Source organism: Coregonus lavaretus (genome assembly GCF_964263955.1).
Source record: "Coregonus lavaretus genome assembly, chromosome: 19".
Lineage (NCBI taxonomy): Eukaryota > Metazoa > Chordata > Actinopteri > Salmoniformes > Salmonidae > Coregonus > Coregonus lavaretus.
In genome coordinates, this window is record NC_140006.1 from 19,418,559 (window position 1) to 19,443,414 (window position 24,856).

The 24,856-nt window shown below is 41.5% G+C and overlaps 1 protein-coding gene across 1 annotated transcript in view; it reads left to right on the top strand.

Annotated features, from left to right (window-relative positions):
- The window catches only part of LOC311147233 (voltage-dependent R-type calcium channel subunit alpha-1E-like), a gene marked incomplete at its 3' end in the record, with an annotated part of 124,133 nt that overhangs the window by 19,178 nt on the left and 80,099 nt on the right, over positions 1 to 24,856 (top strand). The window contains 2 exon segments of the mRNA XM_084183895.1: positions 544 to 649; positions 1,968 to 2,107. Of these exon segments, the coding sequence (XP_084040021.1) occupies positions 544 to 649; positions 1,968 to 2,107 (246 nt within the window).

The following is a 24,856-nucleotide window of genomic DNA, read 5'->3' on the forward strand; positions in this document are numbered from 1 at the left end:
CCATGTGGCGCCTCTTACCATAGTCAAGACAAACACAGTCTCTCATACACACACACCCACACACACACACACACACACACACACACACACACACACATGCACACACACACACACACACACAGCGATGCAGCAGCAAATCTGTGGGTATCACATTTCACATAAAACAGGTCCCACAAAGAGTTGTCCTGTGGGAAGAGGCTGTCAGGTCAAAGTGACTTTTGAGCACACTCAGATAACTGTTACTGTAATTTTGCCATGGATACTGTATTATCTCGGACTGTTTTGTTTCGATGCCATTCTCTATATCAACCATTCCATCATCCATCCATCCATCAACTGATAATCCATCCATCTAATTTTCATTTTACTGGAACGACCAACATCCACAGCCATAGAAGTATAATAGATTCCATTGTAATGATATGCCCCTCCCCCCAACACCAATATAAATAGCATTATCACTATCATGTGTTTGTCAAATGATTGTTGTGTACTGTATATGATAGTGTAAAAAAGCCCTTTCCTTAACTTTGTGGCCCTTACACCGTTTGAGTGGGTGATCCTGGCGACCATCACGGCCAACTGCATCGTTCTGGCCCTGGAGCAACATCTTCCTGGGGAGGACAAGACTCCCATGGCCAAAAGACTGGTGAGACTACAGGCCTTGATTGGTTTATATTACATTTTTAGGCAGCATCTCAAATGGCACCTATTCACCATAGTGTTGTAACTTACAGTAAATGGGTTACAGAGTTAAATGTGGCACAGCTAATTTAATTAAGAATGATCTACAGATGTTATTTACAAGAGTCATTGTATTGCATTGCAATTAATGTGATTGAGAACTATTAGAATGTTTATTTTGTAGGCCTATTGGTAAAAAAAAAACTGCAAGTACCAGAATGCCTTGTGGCAGAAAGTGAGAACAAGAAGTTCTGAATGAATCCAACAAGTTATTCACATTGCAGTGCGCTAGCTACCTTTCTTTTATTGTTTTGTACAGTCTAAAGTGGTAAAATGTAACATTAATTATTTAATTCACTAAAATAACTGACGTTCTGAGTCATTACTTTGAAGATAGTTAATCTATATATTATATACATTGAGTGTACAATGTATACTCCCCCTCCCCCCCTTTGCCCTCAGAACAGCCTCAATTAGTCGGGGCATGGACTCTACAAGGTGTCGAAAGCGTTCCACAGGGATGCTGGCCGATGTTGAATCCAATCCTTCCCACGGTTGTGTCAAGTTGGCTGGATGTCCTTTGGGTGGTGGACCATACCTGATACACACGGGAAACTGTTGAGTGTGAAAAACTCAGCAGCATTGCAGTTCTTGACACAAACCGGTGCGCCTGGCACCTGCTACCATACCCTGTTCAAAGGCACTTAAATATTTTGTCTTGCACATTCACCATTTGAATGGCACACATACACAATCCATGTCTCAATTGTCTCAATGCTTAAAAAGCATTCTTTAACCTTTCTCCTCCCCTTCATCTACAGTGGATTTAACAAGTGACATCAATAAGGGATCATAGCGTTCACCTAGATTCACCTGGTCAGTCTATGTCATAGAAAGAGCAGGTGTTCATAATGTTTTGAACACTCATTGTATAATTGTGCACTACTTTTGACCAGGGTCCATAGGGCATTATATACAGATTTAGGATCTTAATTTGATGACTCTTTTGTTGCTGAGAATTTTCCTGAGGAAATGCAAAGTTGTAGTGTGTTTGATTTTTTTAAAGGTTTCTAAAGTTTGCAATTCCATTTTGAAATTTCAGACTTGATTTGCCCTAACGAAAAATGTATTAACCCCTAAAATAATTAACATTTCCTGTTGCTGGAGGATTATTTTCCTGCTGGCTCAAATTAAGATCCTACACCTGTAGGGTAACTAGGGTGCCATCTTGGCTCCTGGCCCTCTGATATCCTATTGTATCCATGTTGTCTCTTCCTCTACAGGAGTGTACTGAGCCTTACTTCATCGGGATCTTCTGCTTTGAGTTTGGAATCAAGCTGGTGGCCCTGGGCTTTGTGTTCCATAAAGGCTCCTACCTGAGGAATGGATGGAATATCATGGACTTCATCGTGGTGGTCAGCGGGTGAGTTACAACTAGTGAAATATGGATTGCTTTGCATATGTGTGTGAAATTTGGACTAATAGTTCAAAGAAAATAAGCTCCTGCACAAATATCACTTGTTTATTTTGTGCCAATGTTTTGGGTTTAAGGCCTAAATTATAACATTTTCTTTGAGTTCAATGGGTGAGTGGCAGCATGGGCCTCTTCCCTCTCTTTTCTGTGACCTCCAAAGGTATGGCTGTGTGGGTGTCCACAGTGGTTTGTTGTTGTGGACTCTATTGCAAACAGATCCATATGGATCTAGTCTATGGCAGTTAGGCAGTGACTGCTACAGTAATGACTATACATTGTGTGCGTTGGGCTTCAGTCAGTGTTTGTACTTAGATGTACTGTATATGAGGATGGATCCATAGTTCCAAACCTTGGACATATGAAACATAGTCATTTGTATGCAATGCAGTCCTGCAATGTAATGCCTAATGTTATATTATTGTCTGACAAACATACCGTAAGCAGTAAATTGGTGAAGAAATCTTATTCAATTGCTTTGATACAGTGTAGCCATGGATACCTGCTCATGTCATGACTTGTGTTGGTTAGATAGCTGTTCACCATTACGAACTGAAAATGTGTAACAACTAACGTGTGTTTATGCATAACTAGGGAAAGTGTGTGCTCCCCTTGCACAGTGTGGTCAGCAGATAGGTGGGTGGATAAGTGGATTGGCTGTCGTGTCGAAAACCTGTTTTGCCCCCAGGACCTGTAAATGTAGTCCTGAAGAAGATTTGATGCAAGAAAAGGAGAGAGAGAAAAAAAGAGAGGCAGACAGAGAGAGAGAGACACAGAGACCGTTATTTTTTTCCCCCAGGAATGGGTTAATTTATGCTTTATGTTTACTTATTCATAATGCTTTAAGTCAATATTATTGACATCCATATTGGGTCAGTTCTGTTGTGTGGAGGGAGAAGCAGCAAACAGCATACAGTATTCAGGGAATATAGCTGTTGGCATATTGACATCAAAGCCAACCCCAACGCCCACATCTATCTCTTTCTCTCTCCACTTTCTCTTACTGAATGCACTTACATAAAAACCCAGCTAACAACAAACGTTCCCACAACTTAAGAGAACGTTCCCTTAAGAGTCATAACGTTTTCATAGGAATGTTCCCGTGATTTGCAAGGAATGTTTCCAAGAGTCCATTCCCTTAATGTCAAATATAATTTACTGAGAATGTGGTTACCATGCTCTCAGAACTTAAGATATTAATGTTCTAGAAATGTTAAATGAGAGCATTGCAAGAACACTAATGTGTCCAGTTTTCTGTGGATTCTGAGAATATTCCATCAACGTCCCACCAAACATACACAGAACATGGTTGCCATGTTCTCAGAACATAAGATATTCATGTTTTAGACACGTTTCATGGAAGGAAAAAAAAGTTCATAATCACAGCACTGATTGGTGAACCCCTGATCCATTTATAGCTCTTTGTCTGTTGGCAAGGTTAGACATACTCACACAAACAGTGCTTTTAACATACACTGAGTGTACAAAACATTAGGAACACCTTCCTAATATTGAGTTGCACCCTCTTTTGCCCTCATAACAGCCTCAATTTGTTGGTGCATGAACTCTATTACATTTACATTTTAGTCATTTAGCAGACGCTCTTATCCAGAGCAACTTACAGGAGCAATTAGGGTTAAGTGCCTTGCTCAAGGGCACATCGGCAGATTTTTCACCTAATCGGCTCGGGGATTAGAACCAGCGACCTTTGGGGTACTGGCACAACGCTCTTAACCACTAAGCTACCTGCCCCACCTCTATAAGGTGTCGAAAGCATTCCACAGGGATGCTGGCCCATGTTGACTCCAATGCTTCCCACAGTTGTGTCAAGTTGGCTGGATGTCCTTTGGGTGGTGGACCATTCTTGATACACACAGGAAACTGTTGAGCGTGAAAAACCCAACAGCGTTGCAAACCGGTGCGCCTGGCACCTACTACCATACCCCATTCAAAAGCACTTAAATATTTTGTCTTGCCCATTCACCCTCTGAATGGCACACATACACAATCCACACATACACAATCCATGTCTCAATTGTCTCAAAGCTTAAAAATACTTTTTTTACCTTTTTGATTTGACGCATTTCTGGAACTTTGGCCAAAGAAATGTGTGAAAGAGGTAGTCAAAGTTCCAGAAATATGTGAAAGAGGAGAAATATATACACATTATGTCCATATAAACAAGTCTGATGAATACAATCCAAAATTGCAATATCATATATTGCTAAGAATGTGAGAGTAGGGTATTTCTCCTAGCAGGTCTCGAACCCAGGTCATCAGCACCAATGACAAACACCCTAACCACTGTCCCAATAAGGGATAGCTCTAGGGCATGTGCTTATTGGGCTAGTATAGTTGAAGGTTAATATTGAAATAAGTCAAATCAATGATGAGAGAATAGTCAATTTAACTGATAACTGACACAGACATGGTGGAGTAGCAGGAAGATCATTCACTAAATCCTAAACCTCAACTAAATATTGTAATGAATAATGTGGTAATTGAGCAAGTTTAGGAGACTAAATTGCTTGGAGTAACCCTGGATTTTAAACTGTCATGGTCAAAACATATTGATACAACAGTAGCTAGGATGGGGAGAAGTCTGTCCATAATAAAGCGCTACTCTGCATTCTTAACAGCACTATTAACAAGGCAGGTCCTACAGGCCCTAGTTTTGTCGCGCCTGGACTACAGTTCAGTCGTGTGGTCAAGTGCCACAAAGAGGGACTAAGGAAAATTGCAATTGGCTCAGAACAGGGCAGGACGGCTGGCCCTTGGATGTACACAGAGAGCTAACATTAAAATGCATGTCAATCTCTCCTGGCTCAAAGTGAAGGAGAGATTGACTTCATCACTACTTGTATTTGTGAGAAGTATTGACATGTTGAATGCACCGAGCTGTCTGTTTGAACTACTGGCACACAGCTTTGTCGCAATTACCCATGCATACCCCACAAGACATGCCACCTGAGACTATGGGAGGCGCACAGTACTACATAGAGCCATGACTACATGGAACTCTATTCCACATCAAGTAACTCATACAAGCAGTAAAATTTGATTTAAAAAACAGATAAATATACATCTTATGGAATTAAGGGGACTGTGAAGCAACACAAACATAGGCACAGACACATGCACATGCACACAAACACACAATAACAGACACACTATACACACACGTACACATGGAATTTGTGTTGTAGATATGTGGTAGTAGAGTAGGGGCCTGAGGGCACACACTTAATATGTTGTGAAATCTGTGTATTGTAATGTTTTTAAAAAGTATAACTGCCTTAATTTTGCTGAACCCCAGGAAGAATAGCTGCTGCCTTGGCAGCAGCTAATGGGGATCCATAATAAATACAAATGCCATGAACCAAGAGGTTGTGAGTTTAAATCCCAGGTGAGGACATGTTGAATAATAATTACTGTAAATGAACATGCACAGTGCAATCATGGATGTCAAAGTGTATAAAATATGTAAGTTGAAAACAATATGTTAAAAGCAGTGTGTGTGAGTAGGGCTGTGGCGGTCATTACATTTCGTCAGCCAGTGATTGTCAAGCAAATAACTGCCGGTCTCACGGTAATTGACCGTTAATTAATTTTAGAATCTCCTGGCATCCACACATAGCCTACCATCCACTGATGCAGATCTTGGAACATCTACATTTTAAAACATCTAATAAATTCATTTAATATAACATACACCATCACAAAAGCTCTAAAGAAACATGATATGAATAAAATGTAGTCTATTTCAGAAGAACAGAATAGCATACTCTGAGTTGTCCTTATGTAAGGCCCTGATCTGGCTATGCCATATGGCTGTGGGCTACACTAGTTAATTTAGCAGACAAGATTTGCTTAGAATTCTGTGGCATTATTTTATATTATTTTATAGTATGAAGAATACAATTGAACATGGCTGAATAAGATAGAAAGGATATTTTCTCCAAACGATTTGAGGGAGTGCGCACATGTGGTTATTCTGTGTTGAGCGGTTAACAAAGAAACAGGTACTCCTATATGCTTAATTTAGAGTTATTTATGTAACTGTAGTTGTGATACAAACGTTGGGATATATGTTTTGATTTTGTATACATTCTAAGGCTGCATGATGCGACTCTAATGATGATTTGAAAAAAGTTGCATGAAAGGCATGAGCTCTGCTTTGTTTTTTTTGCGCAGGCTGTACACACTTCATCAGTCTCTCATTCTCAATTTGACAAGCACTTGATAATGTCTAGAATTTCCCGGCGGCATCCCCTTTGTGTGGCCGTAATGCCCCCTAAAACAATCCATGCTTTTTGCGGCCAGTGGCCCTTGGGATGAATATAATAATTATAATTCCCTTCTCCCGGCTGCGTGCTCGAAGCACCTCTCACTCACATGGCTCTCCGTTACGTGACCGGGTGTGACTACAAGTGAAGAGAGACACATTGGGGACGCAACTGCGCGCATCCTTATCCAATTCAGAGGCACATATTGAAGATATTGGAAGAACTGTCCACATTTACTTTTCGTCAGACAACAAGATGAGTAGGCCTAACGAACAGCAAAACCACTAGCCTATGTCAATCTACTATCCCCCATAGTACAAAAGTTGACCTATTCTGTGCGAGAAAAAAAGATTCCAAACATAGTCTGGGACAGTTGTGGGATGCGATAGATCCCAAATTAATACAACCAGTAGCATCAAAAAACCTTTTTACGCAATGAGGCTGACGCAACAGATCAGAGTGTTTAGCTTAAAATAATGATAAACGATTAGGCTATTTCTTAACATTATAAGCGCAGCAATGCGCACACAGCAGTAGGCTATAAGCGTGAATGTTCCATTAGAGGGAAAACACCATTATCAAAAGTGACCACAAATGTGATTATGCATGTAATGCTTTTATTATGAAGGTGCATTGTTATGGTGAAAATTATCTTCCCCAAACATGAAACTCATGTGCTGCCAGTTAAGCTCTACACCTATTGTAAAGCAGATTAATGTGCTTAATTTTAAGAAGTTATTTGGCCACTTTAGTTGTGATTCAAACCGTATCAAAACATATAGGCCTATGGGCTAGAATACATGAGGTGTGCGACTATGATTTGAAAAAGTAGCAAAAAAAATGAGTTTCTTGCCTTACTGCACACAAGCTGGGCGTCATTCCCAAGTAGGGCTGTTGTGGTGACCGTATTACCGCCACACCGGCGGTCACGAGTCATGAAGGCAGTCAAATTTCACGTGACTGTTAGCCTTCTCCAAGCTCTGATGCTGCTGATGGCCATTAGTAGTCTACCAAACTTGCTAACTGCCTGGTACTCAGCACTCTATTGTCCCTCTAATCACTGACATCAATGCAAATGTAATCAAAAATCTAATCAAACACTTCATGAGAGCCCATGAGCTCATGTTGTGCAACATATCTATAGACGATGCAATTGTGTGAGAAAACAGAGTGATGGCCTCTATTAAAAATGGGAGGATCCCATCAGCTTTCTATAGGATAGGCTTACTATATTTATTTCTCAACTTTCCAACTTATTTATTTAATTGCTTCTCTTTACAACAGGAGTATAGCCTACCTGGCGGGCATGAAAATGAACCATGGTAAAAGCGTCCTCCATTCACTATTTAAGTGCATAGATGACATGTATTTTTTCCTCTGCCTCTGTTTCGAGACAGGTGCACAATAATGGTCCATTCTCAATCAAAACAAATTTCCCACATACACTACCAGTCAAAGGTTTGGACACACCTACTCATTCAAAGGTTTTTCTTAATTTTTTACTATTTTCTTCATTTTAGAATAATAGTGAAGACATCAAAACTATGAAATAACACATATGGAATCATGTAGTAACCAAAAAAGTGTTTGAGATGTGAAATTCTTCAAATAGCCACCCTTTGCCTTGATGACAGCTTTGCACACTCTTGGCATTCTCTCAACCAGCTTCACATGGAATGCTTTTCCAACAGTCTTGAAGGAGTTCCCATTTATGCTGAGCACTTGTTGTCTGCTTTTCCTTCACTCTGCGGTCTGACTCATCCCAAACTATCCCAATTGGGTTGAGGTCGGGGGATTGTGGAGGCCAGGTCATCTGATGCAGCACTCCATCACTCTCCTTCTTGGTAAAATAGCCCTTACACAGCCTGGACATATGTTGGGTCATTGTCCTTTTGAAAAACAAATGATAGTCCCGCTAAGCCCAAACCAGATGGGATGACGTATCGCTGCAGAATGCTGTGGTAGCCATGCTGGTTAAGTGTGCCTTGAATTCTAAGTAAATCACAGACAGTGTCACCAGCAAAGCACCCCCACACCTCCTCCTCCATTCTTTACGGTGGGAACTACACATGCAGAGATCATCCGTTCACCCACACCGCGTCTCACAAAGACACAGCGGTTGGAACCGAAAATCTCACATTTGGAATCCAGACCAAAGGACACATTTCCACCTGTCTAATATCCATTGCTCGTGTTTCTTGGCCCAAGCAGGTCTCTTATTATTATTGGTGTCCTTTAGTAGTGGTTACTTTGCAGCAATTCGACCATGAAGGCCTGATTCACACAGTCTCCTCTGAACAGTTGATGTTGAGATGTGACTTGAACTCTGTGAAGCATTTATTTGGGCTTATCCTCTGCAGCAGAGGTAACTCTGGGTCTTCCATTTCTTGTGGCGGTCCTCATGAGAGCCAGTTTCATCATAGCGCTTGATGGTTTTTGCGACTGCACTTGAAGAAACTTTCAAAGTTCTTGAAATGTTCCTATTGACTGACCTTCATGTCTTGAAGTAATGGACTGTCGTTTCTCTTTGCTTATTTGAGCTGTTCTTGCCATAATATGGACTTGCTCTTTTTCCAAATAGGGCTACCTTCTGTATACCCCACCTACGTTGTCACAACACAACTGATTGGCTCAAACGCATTAAGAAGTAAAGAAATTCCACAAATTAACTTTTAAAAAGGCACACCTGTTAATTGAAATGCATTCCAGGTGACTACCTCATGAAGCTGGTTGAGAGAATGCCAAGAGTGTGCAAAGCTGTCATCAATGCAAAGGGTGGCTATTTGAAGAATCTCAAATATGAAAAATATTTTTATTTGTTTAACACTTTTTTGGTTACTACATGATTCCATGTGTTATTTAATCGTTTTGATGTCTTCACTATTATTCTACAATGTAAAACTTGGTAAAAATAAAGAAAAACCCTTGAATGAGTAGGTGTGTCCAAACTTTTGACTGGCAGTGTATATGATTTAGTATATGTAAAGACAAGACTAAATCAAGAATAGTCTGATGGGTGACAATATTAGCCTATCGCTTGTGAATTATATGTTATCACTTGTGAATGATGCCTAGCTTAAGGCAAGAAACAATGTCTTTTTTTTGCGACTTTTTCTAATCATTGCTGCACACCTCATGTAGCCCATAGACCTATATGTTTTGATAAGGTTTGTATCACAACTAAAGTGGCCAAATAACTTGTTAAAATTAAGCACATTAATCTGCTTTACAATGGGTGTAGAGCCTAACTGGCATACATACACAGCGCGTGATTTTCAAGTTTGGGGAAGATCATTAGTAGGTCTATCCTATAGAAAGATGATGGGATCCTCCCATTTTTAATAGAGGCCATCACTCTGTTTTCTTACGCAATTGCATAGCCTATAGAAATGTTGCGCAACATGAGCTCATGGGCTCTCATGAAGTGTTTGATTAGATTTTACGATCACATTTGCATTGATGTCAGAGTGATTAGAGGGACAATAGAGTGCTGAGTACCAGGCAGTTAGCACGTTTAGTAGGCTACTAATGACCATCAGCAGCATCAGAGCTTGGAGAAGCCTAATTACCGTGACTAAACGGTCTCGTGGAATTTGACTGCCATCATGACTCGTGACTGCCGATGTGGTGGTAATACGGTCACCATAATGGGCCTTAATGGGCTTGGCAACAGTAACAAGACATAATGTGTAATTACTATTTTTTTTGTGACAACGTATCTTTGGGACCATCAGGTGTCGTCCTGACAACTGATACACAGAAATGTTCTTGCAACATTTCATTGACATTTTTACATTCTGAGAACATGGCAACCATGTTCTGTGTATGTTTGATGTGACTTTGATGGAATATTGTCCCAACCCTTCGAAAACTGGACACAGGAATGTTCTTGCAACGTTCTCATGAAATGTATCTAGAACATTAATATCTAACATTGTGAGAACATGGCAACAGGTCAATCTCAACAGCTGTTCTATCACCATTTAGTGTTGGAAGAATAGTTGCCCATCACTGGAAGAATCCATAACAGAGGCTCTACTGTAGATGCAAAATATATCTTATTCATTTTGGGCCCCGATTCAGTCTTAGTAAATGTACGTCTTTCCTTCGCACTTCTCAGTAGTTGGTATTCAGACTTACCTTATGCAGGTGCGTAACGGGCTTTGCAGGCGTGTGTCCCTTGCGTGCGCTGAATAAATGTAATACAACCGCTGATATCCCTCCCACTTGCTGGCGAACAGAATTTCTCATGGAGTTTTCATTCAATAGGGTTTTCAGTACATTTATCTAAAGCCATCCCTTTAAAATTGGTGCACCTTTAATTTGAAAATGTATGCTGAGATCTACTGCACAGATCTTTTAAAAACATGACTTAAAAAATGTAAGCCTATGCAACATTAACCAATAAACAGTTCTGTAGCAGTTCTGTAGCAACGAGGTTTGTGCAGTAGGCTATATGCCCAATTCATTATCACTGTATATTAGCTATGCTTGAATTGCCCTGCCAATGTTGTTCTTCTCAGACCATTTTGAAATGTAGGTAGAATATACGATCACACTGGCAATAGATCATTTGTTGCATTACTTGTGAGCCACAGCTGAGTGAGCATAATATTTTTTACTGGACTGATGGCCTGCATCTCATGGTCAGTATGAGGGGAGGGAGGGAGCAGCGGTGAGGCTGCCGCTCACTCGACTCACCGTCCCTCCTCTCTCCCTCCCTCCACTGAGAAAAGGGGACAGTCTTTCAGCTGATGGCGAAACTCAAGTTGCACTGCATTATTTCTGCCTCATGCACCAATTTATGTTGTTACTCTTATGACCAGAGAAAGTGAAATATTCCTCTATATAAAAAAGACACAAGCTGCTAATAATAACAACGCAAGCTTATCGAAACACTTTGCTATACTCATTCATTGCAGCTGCAGTGCTGGTTGTAGCATGAGTGGACGAAGGGAGAACAGACATTGTATGGCTTATAAAACTGTTGATAACAACTAGAATAACTTACTCATAAAAACAGCAGCTCTTTGCTGTATTCGTTGAGTCTCTTTCTAGTCATGGTTTTAAACGTTTTGAAATCTCACAGTATCAACTTTGCTGTGCGTTCGAGGCTTCTTTTTACATTACATTACATTTTAGTCATTTAGCAGACGCTCTTATCCAGAGCGACTTACAGTTAGTGAATACATTTTTTTATACTGGCCCCCCGTGGGAATCGAACCCACAACCCTGGCGTTGCAAACGCCATGCTCTATCAACTGAGCTACATCTCTGCCGGCCATTCCCTCCCCTACCCTGGATAACGCTGGGCCAATTGTGCGCCGCCCATGAGTCTCCCGGTCGCGGCCGGCTGCGACAGAGCCTGGAATCGAACCAGGATCTCTAGTGGCACAGTTAGCACTGCGATGCAGTGCCTTAGACCACTGCGCCACGAGGAAACTGTGCAGACAAGGTGATCTGAGTTATCTAATTGGCCAGCGGTAGGCCTATAGGCGAACTAAATTTGCTCTCTAGGCCTGCCGGGGAGGCGGAGTTCTACCTTCAGACACATGAAATGGTTCAAAATGGGAACACTTTGCCTTCCTGGTGGTAGGGCTGCTGAATCAAGTGCACCTACAGTACCACCAACAGTGCGAAACTAATACAAATATAGGAACGCAAGGCTTTATCGTTGTTTTTTTTACAGAAATGCGATCGACCGGTTGGTGACCACTGCACTAGAATATATGGAGAGAACGGTTCAGAATATTAGGGATCAATTAAAGAAAGCCATGTATACACACACATTCGTCTCCTTTTCAGCACCAATTGATAGATTTAAAAATACTCTGATCTTGTATATTATTTAGGGTTAGGTAAGTATTTCTGAACAATAAAAAAACTGGTTTGGAGAGCCTTTACGCACAAAATATATTGGTGAATAAAAAATGGTGTTTTGAATCATCCTGAAAGTTGCCATATTTAATTGTTCAATCCATTAAATATTGGAAGGTGAGAAAAGTGTAGGGGTTGAACAGTAGTCCTATAAATATACCCTAATAATCCTCACTAATCATGGAACTGTAATGACAACGGTCCAGTCGCCGTGAACCATGCGCCAGTGTCCAGGTTTAAGTATGGTCTGCGTTCCATAATGATTCAAATAGGCTACATGTTCCTATTTGAAAAATAAAATAATGTATGCACTCACTAACTGTAAGTCGTTCTGGATAAGAGCGTTTGCTAAATGACTAAAATGTAAATGTAATGTAAATGTTCCAAATTATTGCACAACTTGTAATACGTTAGACTAATATGATCCACTATTGCTAGCAATACTCAGGAACAACCACACAAACGTGACAAGAGGAAAGAAAGGTAAACTAACGATATAATGGAATGATATAGAATGTAACTAAACTAACACTTAAGTGACAGGTATAAATGTATGTGGGTATAAGTGACGGTGGCTACTGACAGTGGCTAATATTTAACATGATGCAAATTGTTTAAAAAAATACTGTGAAAAGGCCATATAATTAAAACATTCTAGAAATCATAAATCAACACTGTAGGTTTGGCACTATACTGTCATTTGCGCATGGCTACAGAAGCATATAGCTTGGGTGTCAAATTTTATCCCTGCAAGTTAAAAGGCCAGCATTTCATAAACTTCACTGTGGAAATGGTGATATGTTGATATGCTTCAGTTTGCTGCCGTATTACTGGTTTCACATTTGTCTCCAGCTATCATGAGGTAAAATAGATAAAAAACAATTGTCATTTATATTTACAATCTCCTTATCCAAACAGCTTACTCATTTACCTAGCTCTTGTCAATAGCTGTTATCAATTTGTAAATTACAGTGCATGGAGAATGGTGTTATTTCTATCGGAGAAAATAAAGTAGAGGTCAGAGGTCAGAATACGGCGTATCTGTAGACGTATCTGTAGACTTCATTTCTATGATCTCCACCCCAAACGAATAGTGGGTGACTAGCATGCTATTCTCATCCTTAAGTTCAAGGTCATAATATGCGTAGAGAGAAAAGTGCATAAAAAGGGAATTTTACGCTCCATTTAGTCATGCTTAACTCGGGTCGGAATTCCCCCCCTTTTATCAGGGTCATCAGGGGGGTCACTGCAGGGCAGACAGACCACTCCATGTCCGTACAGTCTCTGGATTCAAGTGTTTTGAGGACAGACACAGTCTGAGGTGTGGCATTTCATAGAGTACATCCTTTTTTTCTGAGGCGATATGGAGTTGAAGACAGAACATCCATGCTGTTCTTGTTGGAAAGAAAAAGGTGGATGATCGATCTGTACCACAGAGCTGGCCCTTTATTGTAAAGTAGCTCTCCTGCTGGCTGGTCAAAAAAGTGTGTGTGTGTGTGTGTGAGAGAGAGAGAGAGTTGTAAATGCAATGTGCCTGTGGAGGTCAGGTCAGGACCTGGGTGAATCAGAGCTGTTTAATTTCAATGCTTCATCCCCTGACAAGTGTCACTATTTCAAATGGAAGATGTCATGTCATTTCCTGCTACTCATGGTCAGTATATTGCATGCTACATGCTGTATATTCTTGGTGAGTGATAATCAACTGATTTAGTCAATCAATCAAATAAATATTTGACCGAATATTTCACTAGAAAAATATTAAATCAGGTGTGTTAGTACAGGGCTGGAACAAAAGCCTGCACGCCCTGTGGGTCCCCAGGAGCAGTATTGAAGAATTAATCAGTTGAGGAAGTTTGACTGATCTCGTGTGTCCCAGAAAATATTCTAAAAGGTCACTGCACCTGGGGTGGTTTGAAAATCAAACTCTCCTATTACAATTCAAATCACTTGAACAAAATATAACAAATGTGTCACTTCCTTTTGTCTAGCATGGAATCACACACAGACACATCTGGAACCTGTAATACTGATGACCTGCTTTCTACTGCACTTATCTGACACACTTTCTGTTGGCAGGCATCTTCCCCCTCTCCCCCCTCACCTCCTCTCCTCCCTTTCCCTCCCCTCCCCTCCGCCAGCTAGGAAGTAAGTCAGACTTAAAAGAAACAGAACACGTGTCACGGCGGCGGCCAGCTGGGAATTGAAACAAGGCCAGTGGGCCAGTAGCTAGCAGCTTTCATTTCATCTGAAATTAATGAAATCGCTGGAACCTAATCTACAGGGACTCAGATCTCAATTAAGAATTCTTAATTTTGATGGGGAGAGTGTGTAGAAAAATCCAGCAGTAGTCCATCGTGCCCCAAAAAAAATATTTGATTTGCTGGGATTCTGAACGTGGTCAATTACAGTAGCTCCCCCGGCAACACGTTTGGTACTAGTGGATTGGTACCATTTTTGATTAGCATAGACATCCCAGATGAATTTTATTGCATACAGTGGGGGGGAAAAGTATTTAGTCAGCCACCAATTGTGCAAGTTCTCCCACTTAAAAAGATGAGAGAGGCCTGTAATTTTCATCATAGGTACACGTCAACTATGACACACAAATTGAGAGAAAAAAAATCCAGAAAATCACATTGTAGGATTTTTAATGAATTTATTTGCAAATTATGGTGGAAAATAAGTATTTGGTCACCTACAAACAAGCAAGATTTCTGGCTCTCACAGACCTGTAACTTCTTCTTTAAGAGGCTCCTCTGTCCTCCACTCGTTACCTGTATTAATGGCACCTGTTTGAACTTGTTATCATTATAAAAGACACCTGTCCACAACCTCAAACAGTCACACTCCAAACTCCACTATGGCCAAGACCAAAGAGCTGTCAAAGGACACCAGAAACAAAATTGTAGACCTGCACCAGGCTGGGAAGACTGAATCTGCAATAGGTAAGCAGCTTGGTTTGAAGAAATCAACTGTGGGAGCAATTATTAGGAAATGGAAGACATACAAGACCTCTGATAATCTCCCTCGATCTGGGGCTCCACGCAAGTTCTCACCCCGTGGGGTCAAAATGATCACAAGAACGGTGAGCTAAAATCCCAGAACCACACGGGAGGACCTAGTGAATGACCTGCAGAGAGCTGGGACCAAAGTAACAAAGCCTACCATCAGTAACACACTACGCCGCCAGGGACTCAAATCCTGCAGTGCTCCAGGCCCGTCTGAAGTTTGCTAGAGTGCATTTGGATGATCCAGAAGAGGATTGGGAGAATGTCATATGGTCAGATGAAACCAAAATATAACTTTTTGGTAAAAACTCAACTCGTCGTGTTTGGAGGACAAAGAATGCTGAGTTGAATCCAAACAACACCATACCTACTGTGAAGCATGGGGGTGGAAACATCATGCTTTGGGGCTGTTTTTCTGCAAAGGGACCAGGACGACTGATACGTGTAAAGGAAAGAATGAATGGGGCCATGTATCGTGAGATTTTGATTGAAAACCTCCTTCCATCAGCAAGGGCATTGAAGATGAAACGTGGCTGGGTCTTTCAGCATGACAATGATCCCAAACACACCGCCCGGGCAACGAAGGAGTGGCTTTGTAAGAAGCATTTCAAGGTCCTGGAGTGGCCTAGCCAGTCTCCAGATCTCAACCCCATAGAAAATCTTTGGAGGGAGTTGAAAGTCCGTGTTGCCCAGCGACAGCCCCAAAATATCACTGCTCTAGAGGAGATCTGCATGGAGGAATGGGCCAAAATACCAGCAACAGTGTGTGAAAACCTTGTGAAGACTTACAGAAAACGTTTGACCTGTGTCATTGCCAACAAAGGGTATATAACAAAGTATTGAGACACTTTTGTTATTGACCAAATACTTATTTTCCACCATAATTTGCAAATAAATTCATAACAAATCCTACAATGTGATTTTCTGGATTTCTTTTTCTCATTTTGTCTGTCATAGTTGACGTGTACCTATGATGAAAATTACAGGCCTCTCTCATCATTTTAAGTGGGAGAACTTGCACAATTGGTGGCTGACTAAATACTTTTTTTCCCCACTGTATGTCGGTATTCCAATTATGCTTTAGTACTGTATCAAATCAAACATTATTTATGGAATACATTTCTTACATGGGATTGCATTTCAAAGTGCTTAACAAAAGAGAATAATAAAAGGTGAGAAAGTTTAAAATATTTTTAAAAAATCTGAAAGAGACAAATGAAAATAGTAAAACAATAATAAAGTAGCAGTGGACATGAAATACTAATGCATAAAATACATTGTTATTTTAAGTATGACTAAAAGCACCCTAAGTAAAAGCTTGGCTAAAAAGGTGTGTCTTATGATCTTTCTTAAACATTTATACAGTTTCTGAGGCCCTCAGATCTTCCGTCAGGCTGTTCCAGAGGCAGCCTCAAGAAACGTTTTTATTCTGGCCTTTGGAACAACTAAAAGGCCAGTGGCAGAGGATCTGAGGGACCGACCAGGCACATATCTTAACCCTCCCGTTGTCCTAGGGTCAAAATGACCCGCCACTGTGTTGAACCAACTTTATTTAATTTTTATATTTTGGGGATCATTTGTGAGAAGGAGGCAGTGAGACTTTAAAGAAAGTATCACTGCCTCCTTCTCACAAATGATCCAAAAAATAAAAAAATTAAATAAAGTTGGTTCAACACAGTGGCGGGTCATTTTGACCCTAGGACAACAGGAGGGTTAAAAGCATATCAGACATGTATTCGGGTGTAAGGCCACGAAGTGCTTTAAAAAGCAATAAATCAATTTTAAAATCAATTCTGAAACTAACAGGTGTGCTCTCCTCCTGGCCTTCGTTAGCAGACATGCTGCTGCATCCTGAATTAGCTGGACCACTGGATAGCTACAGTTAATGCACCTATACAGAGGTGGGGTTTCCAGCTCCAAGAATTTGAAATTGCAACCCTCATATCACTATTCCATTTCTCTATACTCTAAAAAATGCTGGGTTGTATGGATGACCCAACTAATGGGCTGCAGGCATTGGGTCACTTAGTTGGGTTGTTTTCTTTAAAAAGAGCAAGGTTGGGTTGTTGATGCAGAGTTATTGAATCTAGGTTGTTGAGATATGACCCAGCGGATCAGAAGACTGGAGGCGTGGCTTAGTTGGATGTAGCTTTCAGATAGTTATTTTTGGTCACCTGTGAGAGTAAATGTAATTTGGGTTAATCTGTTGTATTGTTATCACATGTTAAGGTTGAACGCTACTACTTTTGTAGCTTTAATGAGGCTTACACAAGTGTTTGAGTTCTTCAAGTGCCTATGCATATCCCAATGTTGGGATAGTTACCACTTGTTAAAATATATAAATAATAATGTACATTTTTATATGTGATTACATTTCTCAATTGAGTCTAATGTACCCTTTCCAAGATTGGCTTTTTTGCACATTTTATAAAAGTACAGACTCAGAGCTCCAAAATTATAAATCATACACTGCAGTTGGGGAAAACATGGGAAAGTTATGCTGATTTGAAATTTGATACATAATTTCACCTTGTAAACAAGTACCAGAAAATCCCCTTGAAAGATTTTCACACTTGCTCGAGAGCTCTTTTTTGAGTATGCCCATTCAGCATCGTTGACACCATCTTAAGCCTTAGCCCCAACCATTTCTTTAAGTATTCACGTGAGGCCATGTGCTAAACTGAGTGATTAAGGTAGTGTAGTAAACAAGTGGTGAAAGTAGTAGCCAACAATAAGGAAAACTCCAGGTAAAAATACTTAATCTAGTCCTTGTCCTATATCCTAGCATGTTGTTCTTCACATTGTCTCTGGTAAACACACTATACAGTACCAGTCAAAAGTTTGGACACACCTACTCATTCCAGGGTTTTTCTTTATTTTTTACTATTTTCTACATTGTAGAATAATAGTGAAGACATCAACACTATGAAATAACACATATGGAATCATGTATTAACCATAAAAGTGTTAAACAAATCAAAATATATTTTATATTTGAGATTCTTCAAATAGCGACCCTTTGATTTGATGACAGCTTTCCAAACCTGGAATGCTTTTCCAATAGTCCTGAAGGAGTTCCCACATATGCTGAGCACTTGTTGGCTGCTTTTCCTTCACTCTGCGGTCCCACTAAGCCCAAACCAGATGGGATGGCGTATCGCTGCAGAATGCTGTGGTAGCCATGCTGGTTAAGTGTGCCTTGAATTCTAAATAAATCACAGACAGTGTCACCAGCAAAGCACCCCGACACCATAACACCTCCTCCGCTATGCTTTACGGTGGGAAATACACATGCAGAGATCATCCGTTCACCCACACAGCGTCTCACAAAGACACAGCGGTTGAAACCAAAAATCTCCAATTTGGACTCCAGACCAAAGGACACATTTCCACCGGTCTAATGTCCATTGCTCGTGTTTCTTGGCACAAGCAAGTCTCTTCTTATTATTGGTGTCCTTTAGTAGTGGTTTCTTTGCAGCAATTCGACCACGAAGGCCTGATTCACGCAGTCTCCTCTGAACAGTTGATGTTGAGATGTGTCTGTTACTTGAACTCTGTGAAGCATTTATTTGGGCTGCAATTTCTGAGGCTGGTAGCTCTTATTAACTTATCCCCTGCAGCAGAGGTAACTCTGGGTCTTTCATTCCTGTGGCGGTCCTCATGAGAGCCAGTTTCATCATAGCGCTTGATGGTTTTTGCGACTGCACTTGAAGAAACTTTAAAAGTTCTTGAAATGTTCCGTATTGACTGTCCTTCATGTCTTAAAGTAATGATGGACTGTCATTTCTCTTTGCTTATTTGAGCTGTTCTTGCCATAATATGAACTTGGTATTTTGCCAAATAGGGCTATCTTCTGTATACCTTGTCACAACACAACTGATTGGCTCAAATGCATTAAGAAGGAAAGAAATTCCACAAATTAACTTTTAAGAAGGCACACCTGTTAATTGAAATGCATTCCAGATGACTACCTCATGAAGCTGGTTGAGAGAATGCCAAGAGTGTGAAAAGCTGTCATCAAGGCAAATGGTGGCTATTTGAAGAATCTCAAATATGAAATATATTTTGATTTGTTTAACACTTTTTTGGTTACTACATGGTTTTAATGTCTTCTCTATTATTCTACAATGTAAAAAATAAAGAAATCCTTGAATGAGTAGGTGTGTCCAAACATTTGACTGGTAGTGTATATCAAATCAAACCAAACCACCCCCCAGACACATCTAGCTAAGTGGATTGATCTCTATTGTCTAGACCTGTTCACATGTTCATGAACTACAATAGATGGCCATATCACCCCCAGATACACCTGGCTAAGTTTATGGGTCATGTAATCATCTGGCTAAGTGGAGTCTTTTTGTTTAGACATGTAGCATGCTAGCTAGCTAAACAAGTTCATGAACCATAATCACAACTCATACAGTTTAGCAATACAAACGGTTTAGATCGCCAGCCACCATGCATTAAATTATGCAGTAAAGCTAACCAACCAGCTAGCTAACATTAGGGTATAACTAGGAATGCAAATGGGTATCGGACAAAATTAGATTGATTTAAAACGTTAGCTGGCATTAGCTACCAAGCAACTAGCCAGCTAGGTTTAAGGTTGGCTAGCTAGCTAGCCAGCCAGCTAACATTAGCTAGCTAACAGAAGACTTTAACTAGTAATGCAAATGACTTCATAACAAAATGAGATACAAATAATATCTGTACTTGAAGCTTATGTTAGAGACTTACCCGTATACATGGATGAATGCTTCACGGCAGACTGGAACTCCTTTAATTAAGTAAAATGTACCCTGTTGTTTGTGTTTCGTCTGCTCAGCTTTCTTGGGATGTTGTGTCATGTCTCTCCAGTTCACATTTACAGTGTTCAATATTCCAAGACTTATCACATCCTTTTTTGTATACAAATGGTATATCATACATTGCAGTTGGGGGAAACATGGGAAAGTTATGCTTATTTGAAATGTGATAAATGTGTTATTCCACCTTGGAGACAAGTACCAGAAAATCCTCTTGAAAGATTTTCACAATTGCTCGACAGCTCTTTGTTGAGTATGCCCATTCAGCATCATTCACACCTTCTTAAGCCTTAGTCCCACCCATCTCTTTAAGTATTCACACAAGCCCATGTGCTAAACTGAGTAATTAAGGTACAATAAGGAAAATCTCCAGGTAAAAATTTATATTTTTTTCAGCCTTCATTCAGAAAGTATTCAGACCCCTTGACTTTTTCCACATTTTGTTACGTTACAGCCTTATTCTAAAATGGATTACATTGTTTTTTCCCCTCATCAATCTACACACAATAACCCATAATGACAAAGCAAAAACAGGTTTTTAGAAATGGTTGCAAATGTATAAAAATTAAACTGAAATATTACATTTACATAAGTATTCAGACCCTTTACTCAGAACTTTGTTGAAGCAACTTTGGCAACGATTACAGCCTCGAGTCTTCTTCGGTATGATGCTACAAGCACGGCACCTGTTTTTGGGGAGTTTCTCCCATTCTTCTCTGCAGATCCTCTCAAGCTCTGTCCGGTCGGATGGGGAGCGTCACTGCTCAGCTATTTTCAGGTCTCTCCAGAGATGTTAGATCGGGTTCAAGTCTGGGCTCTGGCTGGGCCACTCAAGGACATTCAGAGATTTGTCCCGAAGCCACTCCTACGTTGTCTTGGCTGTGTGCTTAGGGTCGTTGTCCTGTTGGAAGGTGAACCTTCACCCCAGTCTGAGGTCGTGAGCGTTCTGGAACAGGTTTTCATCAAGGATCTCTCTGTACTTTGCTACGTTCATCTTTCCCTGGATCCTGACTAGTCTCCCAGACCCTGCCGCTGAAAAACATCCACATGGCATGATGCTGCCACCCATGTTTCACCATAGGGATGGTGCCAGGTTTCCTCCAGATGTAAAGCTTGGCATTCAGGCCAAAGAGTTCAATCTTGGTTTCATCAGACCAGAGAATCTTGTTTCTCATGGTCTGAGTCCTTTAGGTGCCTTCTGGCAAACTCCAAGCGGGCTGTCATGTGCCTTTTACTGAGGAGTGGCTTCCGTCTGGCCACTCTACCATAAAGGCCTGATTGGTGGAGTGCTGCAGAGATGGTTGTCCTTCTGGAAGGTTCTCCCATCTCCACAGAGGAACTCTGGAGCTCTGTTAGGGTGTCCATCGGGTTCTTGTTCACCTCCCTGACCAGTTCGGCCGGGCATCCACCTCTAGGAAGAGTCTTGGTCGTTCCAGACTTCTTCCATTTAAGAATGATGGATGCCACTGTGTTCTTGAGGACCTTCAATGCTGCAGAAAGGTTTTGGTACCCTTCCCCAGATCTGTGCCTCGACACAATCCTGTCTCTGAGCTCTATGGATAATTCCTTCGACCTCATGGCTTGATTTTTGCTCTGACATGCACTGTCAACTGTGGGACCTTACATAGACAGGTGTGTGCCTTTCCAAATCATGTCCAATCAATTGAATTTACCACAGGTGGACTCCAATCAAGTGCAAATAGTCCAGGTAGCCATGATTAGCTGTTCAGGAGACTTATGGCTTGGGGGTAGAAGCTGTTGAGAAGCCTTTTGGACCTAGACTTGGTGCTCCAGTATCGCTTGCCGTGCGGTAGCAGAGAGTACAGTCTATGACTAGGGTGGCTGGAGTCTTTGACAATTTTGAGGGCCTTCCTCTGACACCGCCTGGTATAGAGGTCCTGGATGGCAGGAAGCTTGGCCCTAGTGATGTACTGGGCTGTACGCACTACCCTCTGTAGTGCCTTGCGGTCGGAGGTCGAGCAGTTGCCATACCAGGCGGTGATGCAACCAGTCAGGATGCTCTCGATGGTGCAGCTGTAGAACTTTTTGAGGATCTGAGGACCCATGCCAAATCTTTTCAGTCTCCTGAGAGGGAATAGGCTTTGTCGTGCCCTCTTCACGACTGTCTTGGTGTGTTTGGACCATGATATTTCGTTGGTGATGTGGACACCAAGGAACTTGAAGCTCTCAACCTGTTCCACTACAGCCCCGTCGATGAGAATGGGGGCGTGCTCAGTCCTCTTTTTTTCCCTGTAGTCCACAGGAAAAAAGTAATCTCCTTTGTCTTGGTCATGTTGAGGGAGAGGTTGTTATCCTGGCACCACATGGCCAGGTCTCTGACCTCCTCCCTATAGGCTGTCTCATCGTTGTCGGTGATCAGGCCTACCACTGTTGTGTCGTCGGCAAACGTAATGATGGTGTTGGAGTCGTGCCTGGCCATGCAGTCATGGGTGAACAGGGAGTACAGGAGGGGACTGAGCACGCACCCCTGAGGGGCCCCCGTGTTGAGGATCAGCGTGGCAGATGTGTTGTTACCTACCCTTACCACCTGGGGGCGGCCCGTCAGTAAGTCCAGGATCCAGTTGCAGAGGGAGGTGTTTAATCCCAGGATCCTTAGCTTAGTGATGAGCTTTGAGGGCACTATGGTGTTGAACGCTGAGCTGTAGTCAATGAAAAGCATTCTCACGTAGGTGTTCCTCTTGTCCAGGTGGGAAAGGGCAGTGTGGAGTGCAATAGAGATTGCATCATCTGTGGATCTGTTGGGGCGGTATGCAAATTGGAGTGGGTCTAGGGTTTCTGGGATAATGGTGTTGATGTGAGCTATGACCAGCCTTTCAAAGCACTTCATGGCTACATATGTGAGTGCTACGGGTCGGTAGTCATTTAGGCAGGTTATCTTAGTGGTCTTGGGCACGGGGACTATGGTGGTCTGCTTGAAACATGTTGGTATTACAGACTCAGTCAGGGACATGTTGAAAATGTCAGTGAAGACACTTGCCAGTACACGTCCTGGTAATCCGTCTGGCCCTGCGGCCTTGTAAATGTTGACCTGCTTAAAACTCTTTCTCACATCGGCTACAGAGAGCGTGATCACATAGTCATCTGGTACAGCTGGTGCTCTCATGCATGCTTCAGTGTTGCTTGACTCGAAGCGAGCATAGAAGTGGTTTAGCTCGTCTGGTAGGCTTGTGTCACTTGGCAGCTCGCGGCTGTGCTTCCCTTTGTAAAGGTGGTCTAGAGTTTTAATTTCCTCTGGTTGCACATTTAATATGCTGGTAGAAATTAGGTAGAACGGATTTAAGTTTCCCTGCATTAAAGTCCCCGGCCACTAGGAGCGCTGCCTCTGGATGAGCGTTTTCCTGTTTACTTATGGCCTTATACAGCTCGTTAAGTGCAATCTTAATGCCAGCATTGGTTTGTGGTGGTAAATAGACAACTATGAAAAATATTGATGAAAACTCTCTTGGTAAATAGTGTGGTCTACAACTTATCATAAGATACTCGAGACTTCCTTAGTATTTGATTTTGTGCACCAGCTGTTGTTTACAAATATACACAGACCGCCACCCCTTGTCTTACCGGAGTCAGACGTTCTATCCTGCCGATGTAGCGTATATCCCGTCAGCTCTATGTTGTCCATGTCGTTGTTCAGCCACGACTCGGTGAAACATAAGATATTACAGTTTTTAATGTCTCGTTGGTAGGATAACCGTAATCGTAGGTCATCTAATTTATTTTCAAATGATTGAACATTAGCTAATAGGATTGATGGAAGCGGCAGTTTACTCACTCGCCATTGGATCCTTACAAGGCACCCCGACCTATGTCCACGATATCTCTGTCTCTTTCTCCTGCGAATGACGGGGATTTGGGTCTTGTCGGGTGTCTGTAGGATATCCTTCGCGTCCGACTCGTTGAAGAAAAAATCTTCGTCCAATGCGAGGTGAGTAATCATTGTCCGGATATCCAGAAGCTCTTTTTGGTTATAAGAGACGATGGCAGAAACATTATGTACAGAATAAATTACAAATAACGCGAAAAAACACAAATAATAGTACAATTGGTTAGAGGGCTGTAAAACGGCAGCCATCTTCTACGGCACCATGTTTTGGCTTATGTGCACAAAGCGAGGTCCATACAGAAATGGTTTGTCGAGATCGGTGTGGAATGACTGGCCTGCACAGAGCCCTGACCTCAACCCCATCAAACACCTTTGGGATGAATTGGAACCCAGACTGCGAGCCAGGCCTAATCGCCCAACATTGCCCTACCTCACTAATGCTCTTGTGGCTGAATGGAAGCAAGTCCCTGCAGCAATGTTCCAACATCTAGTGAAAAGTCTTCCCAGAAGTGTGGAGGCTGTTATAGCAGCAAAGGGGAGACCAACTCCATATTAATGCCCATGGTTTTGGAATGAGATGTTTGACGAGTAGGTGTCCACATACTTTTGGTCATGTAGTGTAGCTTGAGGTATTTTCAGAAACAATTTTTTCAAATACATGGCCAGCTGAGGCAAAATGGTTAGTAGAAGCACCACAAATGTCATTTCTGTCTGTTATGGGACCAGAGGCTGTCACAACCTGCTGGGGCAATGAGGGGGTGGAGTTTTTTCTCAAAGATTTGACCACTTTCCAGAATTTTGCTGGATTTCCACCATTCTCAGATACACAATTCAAGAAGTATGTTTACTTTGCTTTTCTAAACAGAGTAAGACATACATTTCTC